Genomic DNA, 10,078 nt, shown 5'->3' with positions numbered 1-10,078 from the left:
AGGAGAAGGTTTGTCTTTTAAAGGAGTCAGTTCCGACTCATAGTGACCCTGTACAGGGTTTCCGAGGCTGTAAATCTTTACAGGAGCAGAAAGCCTCATCTTTCTCCCGTGGAACCGCTGGTAGTTTCGAACTGCTGATCTTGCAGTTCACAGCCCGATTCGTAACCACTACGTCAGTTTGAACCTCAAGGTAGGCAGTTCAGGCTCACCAGCTGCTCCTTGGAAACCCTATACAGGGTCACTATGAGTCAGAACCTACTCGAGGTACTTAACAACAACAGGTATATATATAGTATCTATCCATGGTGTCCTGGTGTAGCGCTGTGGGTTAATGCGTTGGACTGCAAAGTCAGTTTGATGTGCAAAGTCGGCAGTTCAAGCTCAGCAACCGCTCCTTGGAAACCCTATACAGGGTTACTTTGGGTCGGCACTCACTCAATGGCACTTAACAGTAACAATAACAACCATCTATCTGCTCTTTGCTTATCTATTCTTCATTTGATGTTTTGTAACAGGGTTCAGGCACTTTTCCATCTAGACAGTTCTGTGCTTAGCAGATGAGGATTTGCCTATTTGTGCTAAGCTAACCTAATCATCTCCAGTGCTATCTGGGGGCTGTTTTTAAATCTGTCTGTTCATATTGCCAGATTCATTGGCAGCCTGAGACCCATCACTGAGCCCATTGGACTTGATCAGTTCAATTGTCAGTGGAACAACCAGCAGTCATGGGCTCCTAGTGCAACTGGGCCCATGGGTTCTGAAATGGGGGTTCACATGGCATTTATCTAGCAAGATGTTCTTTGTCTCAGGTCCTTGAGTCCATACAAGTGCAGAAAATCATTTCCAAATCGTCCATCTGTCTGGTTTTTGCTGAAGGGGAATCATAACGTTCATGTTCCTGTCAAAAGCATTTCCCATTCAGAATGGTGTGGGCCCAGGGCCGTAGCAGAAGCCTTTCATTCCTTGGTGAGGGAACCAGACCCAGCATCCTCCAGGCTTCCGGGGCTTCTGTCTGCCAGGCCAGTGGCCTCTTGATTGCCATACAGCATGTTGGGATGAGAACGAGGTCGCTCTTGTGGGGAGAGAGGAAGCCCGATACACAGAATCATCTCCCCAGGGCTTAGATCTCGTTGTCGACCATCACAGCACAGGACAGAGGGTGATGGGGGTCCCCCAGCAGAGCCCTTCTTGGTGTGATTTCTTAGATTGCACGATTCTAAATTTAATTTAATGTTTTTTTTATGATAGGGGCAGCTTTGAAGTGTTTTCTTCTCCACCTTTTTGAGTCTTGACCCTGCGCTCCATGCTTGGGGTTGATACATATTTTTCTAATTATAACCAAAAAGGCGGGTGGGTACATTAAGAACCAGCATTTTATACGAGTCTGTGACTGGAGATGACTGGAGATACAAGACTCCCACTAAGCCAGCAGTCCCTCTGCCACCTGCCTTCCACAGTGACCACACAGGATCCTGGACAAGTACCCAGGTCAATTCCCGAGCCCACCTAGGACTGGCTGTGTAACCCTGAGTGACTTGCTTCACCTCTCGGTTCTTCCTTTTCCTTGTGTGGGAGGGATTACCTGAGACTTCATGTAATGGCTGTAGCACAGTCCCCGGATACTCTTGCTGTGGTTGGTCCACTTCTGAGCCCAATACTTTCCCCGGCAGGACTTACCACTCTGACCCCCTTTCTCCCCTCCCCAGGCTTGGCCTTCCTATGCCTCCTGTGCTAAGGATCTCCTTGATGATGTATGAAGGTTCAACTGACCTTGCCAAAATAGGCCAGCCCCTGGGTGATGGAAACAGTTAGTGCCCTTGACTGCTAGCCAAAAGGACACTTAGCCTACTCAGAAAAAGGCGTGGAGATTTACTTAAAAACAAGGGAAAAAATCAGCTACTGAAAACACAGTCCTGTCCTGACATATGAGTCATAATCACTCGGTGGTAATGGGGCTTTGTTTATGTTGACCAGGCGACGCAAGAAGATTTAAGACCAGGGATGCCTCCGCATGCTCTATAATGATTTATTTGGACTAATCCTCCGCGTTGCAAACTCATTAGTAGCTGTGACCAAAATGATGGCTGATTTAACTCTCACAAATGCATCAGGCTTCCTCACCCACCTAACTCCCACCCGGGATGGCACCTACGTCAGTGTTCACACATTGAGACCCCCAAGGCGAGGCGTGCATCTCTGTTATAGTTAACAACCCTACCCCTCACGGGTGCTGGAGTTTGCTAATGGGGCCCCCCAGCCCTGGTACTGCCTGAGCTTTATCCGTAGGTTTGGTAGATTCAGCCTCGGAACATTTTTTGGCACCTGGGGAAATAGTAAGTTTCTATGTTTGTCAGAGAGAGTGCATCTCTGCCTTGTAGTATTATAGGAATTTATTCATGCTTCCCAGTCAGACCTCTGCCATTGTAAATCTCGGAGGGGAGCGTGCAGGGTAGAGTGCAGGATGACACAGAACCGGACAGTGTTGTGTTCTGTTTTACCTGAAGTCACCCTGAGACAGAATCAGGTGCTGACGGTAATAGTGCCCATGCCCTCTGTGTAGGACAGCTCACAAGAGCTACTTAGAGTAAGCACAGGGGGCCTGGTGCATACTAAGAGCTCAGAACACAGTAAGCACACTAGCAAGAAGGAGCCCTGTTGGCACAATGGTGAAGGTGCCACAGTTGGTGGTTCTAACCCGCTTGCGGCTTTGCAGGAGAAAGACCTTGTCTATACAGACTATTGTGGTTTTTGTTGTGTGCCATTGAGTCATGGTGGCCCCTACAGGACACCGTAGGACTCACAGGAAGCTATAGAACTCCCCCAGTCTGTATGGAAGGGGCTCTCTCGGTCTTTTCTCCCACAGCACCTCGGTTAGCAGCTGAGTGCTCAACCACCGCATCACCAGGCCTCCTTCTCCGTAAAGACAACAGCTTAGGAAACTCTTACATGGGGTTGCTGTGAGTCAGAATCACTCCACGGAGCCCAAGGAGAGCATACAGCAGAGTGGTGGTGTTTTCCTCGGACACACCTCACGGTCATTTGCTCGAGGTGTGGGTTCTGGACCAGCCTCAGCAACCTGAGCTGCTCAGATGCTGTTTGTCCCCAGTGGCCGCAGGCACACAGACACACACCCACGAAAGTTGTGTGATAGTGGGGGCTCGAAAGAAGGTACCTCATGGCCCTTGTGCCCACATGCACACACATGTACCAACACATGTATGAACATGCACATAGATATTCATTTACATGAACACACAACACACAATATACACACAATGTGCTCAGGCACTCTATTCATTTATATATACTCATCTACACCAGGATGGCCAAACTTCGCCTCTCATATTTCTGCCAAATTGTCAGGAGGGACCAGTCACTGGAGAAGGATATCATGTTTGGTATGTTGGAGGGTCAGAGAAGAAGAGGAAGAACCCCAGCGAGATGGATTGGCAAAGTGGCAGCATCAATGGCCAAGTGTGGCAACAATTGTGAGGTTGGCCCAGGACTGGGCAGGGTCACTATGAGTCGGTACTGACTCAATGGCACCTAACAACAACAAAACTCACACATACCTATACACAGCTGTACACACACACATGTACTCACATACATACACACACACAACCACACACATGCACATGAAGACACACACATACACACAGTCACATGTATGTATATTCACACGTGTGCACACTCATGTGATATAGATGTTCACAATGAGAGTCTAGCTTTGCCTCATGTGTGAATACTGTGCGGGGAGGAGATGCCATCCAGTTGAGACAGTGGTGGGACTCACTTCCAGGGTCACTTTCATGAGCAGTGACTGCTGCCCCTAGCAGGCTAGGGCCCCTCCATGTGAAGAATCAGTCCGAGGCCCCTTCTTCCTACGGGAACTGAGATTCAGCGCTCGGTAAGAAAGATCCAGTTGGGACTTGGGGAGGAGGGAGGCCAACTGCTCTTTGACAGTTTGTCACCTTTGGAGCCGTGCTTGCTTGGTTTGAGTAAACAAATCAAGGCACATTTCAGAGATGTTGGGGGTTCAGTTGTAGACCACCACAGTAAAGCTGCAGTGTGGTAATAAAGTGATGCTCACAGATTTTTGGTTTCCTAGTGCATATCAGAAGGAGCTCTGGTAACGTAGTAGTTATGAGTCAGGCTGCTAACCTCAAGGTCAGCAGTTTGAAACTACCAGCCGTTCCGTTGGACAATGATGAGACTTCCTGCTCCCATAAAGATTTACAGCCTCAGGAACCCTTTACAGGGTTGCTATGAGGCAGAACCGACTCCACAGCACACTACCACCACCAGTGCATATTAAAGATACATTAACACTCTACCATAGTCTATTATGTGCAACAGCATTAACATGTTTGAAATCTTGCGTAAAATATCAGAATGTGGCACACACACACACATGCAGTGAGCCTGTGCTGTTTGGGAAAACGGCGCCAATATAGGCTTGCTTGATTCAGGGTAGTCGCAAACCTTCAATTTGTGGGGGCGGGGGAAATGCAGGATCTGCAACACATAGTCAAGTGGCGAACAGTAAAGTTTGCCACTGGTACAAAGTGATTTTCAAAAGAAGTATTTGTTTCCTTTGATGTCTTTGAGATAAATCACAGTCTCCCACTAAAATGGGCCCATCTGAAAAGCGGATCAAAGACCTCCAGCAAGTTGGTAAGAGTGAGAACCTGGTCTTTAAAGAGGTGTTAGAGGGTGGTACATGCTACCCCATCCTGTTTTACAACAGGGATTAAAGGGAGGCCACAGTACCTGGTCAGAGACGTCAAAAGGAAGTCAGCATTGTAGAGTTGACTCAAACTCATGGTGCCCCCATATGTGTCATTCTGTCCATGTGTTAGTGTGTACACGTGTGTGTACGTGTGTATGTTTGCTCCACAGGGTTTGTCAGAAGTACATCAGCAGGCCTTTTCTGAGAAACGTTAAGCAGACTTGGTCCTCCGAGCACATTAACCATTTGCACCACGAAGGGACTCAGTAACCCCTAACGTGGCCATTTGTTCCTTCATTTGACTTTGGGGAAACATTCCTTCAACTCTCAGTGTAGAGATGCGAGTTTTCGACTTGTGGACATTTTGTCAGTGGAGCTGAGAAGTGCAAGTATCTTCTTACCATTCAGGAAATCCATTGCCATTGCGTTGATTCCTTATATGATGGGGGTGGTTCTGTGCCGTGGAGTCGGTTCTGAGTCACAGCGACCCTGCACAGGGTTTCTGAGGTTGTAAATCTTTATGGGAGCAGAAAGCCTCATTTTTCTTCGGCAAAACAGCTGGTAGTTTCAAACTGCTGACCCGAGGTCAGCAGCCTGATTCATAGCCACAACGTTATCAGAGCTCCTTGTTATTGCTGTTAACTGCTCCCCAGTCGGTTCCAACCCATAGTGACCCTGTGCAGGGTTTCCCAGGAGCAGCTTGTGAGCTTGAACCACCATCCTTGAGGTTCAAACTGACTTTGCAGGCCAGCACATTAACCCATAGCACCATGTTGTTAAGTGCTGACGAGTCTGTCTGACCCATAGCAACCCAGTATAGGGTTTTCAAGGAGCAGCCGGTGAGCTTGAACCACCGACCTTGTAGTTCAAACCGACTTTGCAGTCCAGCACATTAACCCACGGCGCCACACCAGGACTCCACCAAAGAGACACTATATAAGGTTTCTGAGGCTATAAATCTTTACGGGAGCAGAAAGTCTCATCTTTCTCCTGCAGTTAGTAGTCCAGTACTTAAAAATTTTAGTGAGGTAGGAGTGTGTCTTTTGGTCCCCAAACCAAGTGGTGGTGGTGGTCGTGTACCGTGGAGTCGGTTCCGACTCATAGTGACCCTGCACAGGGTTTCTGAGGCTATAAATCTTTATGGGGTGGCACTGTGGGCGAATGGGTCAGACTGCAAAGTCGTTTGAACTACAAGGTCAGTGGTTCAAGCTCACCAGCTGCTCCTTGGAAACCCTATACAGGGTCGCTATGGGTTGGAATCGACTTGATGGCACTTAACAACAACAACAAATCTTTACGGGAGCAGAAAACCTCATCTTTCTCCCATGGAACAGCTGGTAGTTTCACTGCTGACCTTGAGGTTAGCAGCTCAATTCGTAACCACTATGCTACCAGAGAGCACAGCCAAGAGGGCACCTAACCCATCATGCCAACCGGGATAGATTTGACTGTGAATAAACAAAACTCAAAGAAACCTGTTGTTTCCTCAAGGCGACCCCACATGGCACAGGGTACACCTGAGCCTCACAGGGTTTACATCTTTACAGAAGCCTGTAATTCCTCGGGGGTGGGGGGAACAAAGCTGGAATATGAGGGTGTCCTGCTCACAATGGAGTCCTAAAGACAAGTTCTGGGTGACCCATCCATGCAATCTGAGTGGTGCTTCCCAGGGTCTTATAGTCCCTCACAGTAGGGAGACCCCTCTTTCTATTTGGACAATCATGTTTAAGTTCTGCTCAAGACCCTCACTTCTAGAAGTCTGTCCCCCAAATCCATGTGCAGACTGGAGGCTCTACCTCACTCTCACCCTTCTGCATGTCAAATCCAGCCTCTTTGCTTCACTGAGCAGATAACCTGAGCAGGCCATGGGTCTCACACAATCTGAATATAAGAAACCTCTTGTCATCAGCTCAATTCTGACTCGGAGCGACTCTCCAGGACAGAGTCCCACTGCCCCGTGGGGTTTCTCAGGCTGCCATCTTTATGAATATAGACCGTCACAGCTTTCTCCTACTAGGAAATGCTAGTGGGTTTGGACTTCTGACCTTCTAAAAGACAAGCATTTTAACCACTGTGCCACCAGGGCTCCATCCATAAGAAACAACATTCCTAAAGTGTAAACGCAAAAAGGCATTTGTAACGGGAGGACTAGAGTCCTTGTGTGGCATTGTAGGATAAGCACAGGACCACAAGGTTGGTTTAAACCACAAGTTCTTTGGTTCAGACTCACCAGTCACTCCTCAGAATCCCCACACTGGGTCACTGTGAGTCAGAACCAACTCGACAGCACTTAACAACAACAACAACAACATCTTGCATAAGGGCAGCCATGTAATCTGCTTATCATAGGCTAGAAAGTCCTGCGGTACCTCGGTTGCCATTTGCTGTATGTTTCTGGCCACGTAGTTTCCCATCTGTCCTTGTCTATGCCCATCTGCTTCCGTTTCTCTGTCTGCCAAGCTGCTTCCCTCATCCCCTTATTTCAGAGTACATCTTGTTGTTAGGTTCTGTGGAATCAGTTCCAACTCATAGCAACCCCGCGTATAACAGAACAAAACATAGCTTGGTTGTGCACCATTCTCATATTTGTTGCTATGTTTGGGCCATTGTTGAAGTCACTGTATCACTCTATCTTGCGGGGGATCTTCCTCTTTCTCACTGACCCTCTACTTTACCAACCGTGATGACCTTCTCCAGGGACTATATGAGACGAATGTTTTACCATTCTGGTTTGTAAGAAGCATTCTGGCTGCACTTCTTCCAAAACGGATTTGTTCGTTCTTCTGGCAGTCCAGTGATGTATACAGTATTCTTCACCAACACCGTAATTTCAAAGCATTGGTTCTTTTTTGGTATTGGCTGCCCTTAAATGGTGTGGCCTTTCAGAACCACTTGTGCCACCCTTTTAGCCCCGCATCCCTGGGTGGAGAATCTGAATGGCTGAACCTGGAATCTGAGTTGGTCTTGCATGAATCAGTGTGACCAGGAGAGGGCGGTCGGTTGTATATCATGCTAACTCTATACAACTATGAAACAGAGAACAAATAGGGATCCTCACAGCAGCAACCAAGAGCTACATCCTTTACACAGCTTCTGCCTTTGAATCCTCACAAAACGCCTGTGACTTAGGTGCTAAAAGGATCCCATTTTTATAAATCAGGATACTGAGAGTTTAACAATTTGTTTAGCACTGTTCTTGGTTTGCTTTTAGTTGCTGTTAACTCGGTTCCTACTCATGGCGATTCCACGTACAAGAGAATGAAACACTGCCCCTTTCTGCGCCATTTCCCCATCGGTAGGTAACCTGTTTCTTGTTTCAGCCGCTGCTTTTAGTCCCTTGGAATCTAGGGGCTCATCTTTCAGCTTTTTGATTGAGCACCGCAGGAAGAGTAAGTGGTTGAATCAGGAAGTGGACTAGACAGGTAGATTCCAGTCTTCGCTCCCAGGTAGCACTCAGTATTGCTTGTTGGAAATGGGCATCGCCGTTGTTAGAGATCACTGAGTTGGTTCCGGTTCTGTGTTATCTTCACAATTGTTGCTATGTGCAGGCTCACTGTTACAGCCTCTGTACCAGTCCGTCTCAACGAGGGTCTTCTTGTCTTTTTACTGACCTCCCAGTTTACCAAGTGTGAGCGTCTTCTACAGGGCATTACAAGGGCACCATGTACTCATCTTTCTTTACTATTCACCTTTTAACCATGTGCATGGGACACTGAAGAAGCTCTGGTAGCGAAGTGGTTACGAATTGGGCTGTGAACTGCAAGGTCAGCAGTTCGAAACTACCAGCTGTTCCGCGGGAGAAAGATGAGGCTTTCTGCTCCCTTAAAGATTTACAGCCTCGGAAACCCTGTACAGAGTCGCTATGAGTCGGAACCAACTTCACGGCACATAACAACAACAACAACATGGGACACTGACTTCTATTTGGTGGATGTTTGTGGAATAAATGAACAGACAGACAAAAGAATGCAGGCTCTATATGATGTTTAGAAGAAGAACGTGTCTCGGTCTTGAAAGCTTCCTCTTGTTGGTGGTGAGCCACAGAAACCAGGATGCTCGTTTTGAAAGTGCTCTCTTTTCCATCTCTCTCTCTCTTTTTAAGTGTTTATTGTGAACTGAGTGATCGTTTACACGGCAGAACATCAGTTTTACATTCATCATTTCATTGCAATGATTTCCATCTCTGTACATCACCATTCAACAGTATTCGCTTCTATTCTCTCTGTTTTTTTGTGATTTTTTTTTTTTTTGCAGGGGGGTGGCGTGGGTGGTGGGTGGTGTACACGAAAACACTCAGGAATATCTAATCATTTAAACAACCAAAGGGCACATTCTGCAGGAGTGCCTCCAGGTTGCCAGCACACAGCCTTTCTCTTTCCATGAGTCTAGAGTCCTCAGCTGCTCTCTCTCTCCATGTCCTCATCTCTGGTACAGCTGCTTCTCTGGATAGGGTCCCACATTCAGTTCATGCTCTTCTCCCTGGATGGTCCTAGGGTCCTCTGTTCCTGGAATGTTAGATTAACTACTCCCCCCTTTTTGCTACATAACTTCCCCCTTTACAGTTGTGACAATCACAGTGACCACCTATCTCTTTTTGCAGACAAGAGTGAGAACGGCGAGGCATATCAGAGGCGGAGGACGGCTGGCCTCCATGGGGACCCTGCTCCCCTCATGCCCTCTCGAGGGGGCCCTACGCATCCTGGAGGCAGCAGCTGGAGGAGAATCGCTCTGCTCATCTTGGCCATCACCATTCACAACGTGCCAGGTGAGGTCTTGCCCCAGCAGGTACCTGAAAGTAAACTCACACCTTCAGCTCAGAGTCCACCTGGAAAAGAGGACTGGACAGCTGTAATTCAGGCCCTTTCTTTTGGGAGAATTAAGGGGATTACAAGTCTGTGTTAACCTTACATGGTAAAACTTACAGTTCAGGTTACTTTAAACAATGTCTTCTCCTATTTCTGTCGGTCAGTTCATTCCTTTACATATCTGATTCTGAGGTGTTTGGAACAATAACTCATAATGGAGGCATGTTTGCCATAGAGGGTGTCTGTGAACCCCAAGGCCTCTGGTTCTGTGGGGCATGCCCTGCTCTCTTCCTGGACTGTAGTCAGCGTCCGTCTACGCTGCTCCTCCACACGCTTCCTGTTGTGTCTCTGCGGCCACCCCTCCACGTGGCCACACAGGCCTTTCCTCTTCAGCCTTGCTGGGCCATTGCTTTTGTGCCTGTGAGTTCATTTTCATTGGAAAACAAGAACTTTTACTTCAAAAATAGCATATTTTCTACAGAGTAACTGGAAAACACAGATAAGCGTAAAGAAGAGTCAAAATATGATTTACAAATTTGAG

The 10,078-nt window shown here is 47.5% G+C and overlaps 1 protein-coding gene across 2 annotated transcripts in view; it reads left to right on the top strand.

Annotated features, from left to right (window-relative positions):
- SLC39A11 (solute carrier family 39, member 11) overlaps positions 1 to 10,078 on the top strand; it is a 426,313-nt gene that overhangs the window by 258,869 nt on the left and 157,366 nt on the right. For both annotated transcript variants that reach the window (XM_006872299.1, XM_006872298.1), the window contains one exon: positions 9,333 to 9,497. In XM_006872299.1, the coding sequence (XP_006872361.1) occupies positions 9,333 to 9,497 (165 nt within the window). The remainder of the gene's footprint in view (positions 1 to 9,332; positions 9,498 to 10,078) is intronic.

The sequence above is a fragment of the Chrysochloris asiatica genome, unplaced genomic scaffold (assembly GCF_000296735.1).
Source record: "Chrysochloris asiatica unplaced genomic scaffold, ChrAsi1.0 scaffold00192, whole genome shotgun sequence".
Classification (NCBI taxonomy): domain Eukaryota; kingdom Metazoa; phylum Chordata; class Mammalia; order Afrosoricida; family Chrysochloridae; genus Chrysochloris; species Chrysochloris asiatica.
This window is presented reverse-complemented; position numbering and strand designations above follow the sequence as displayed.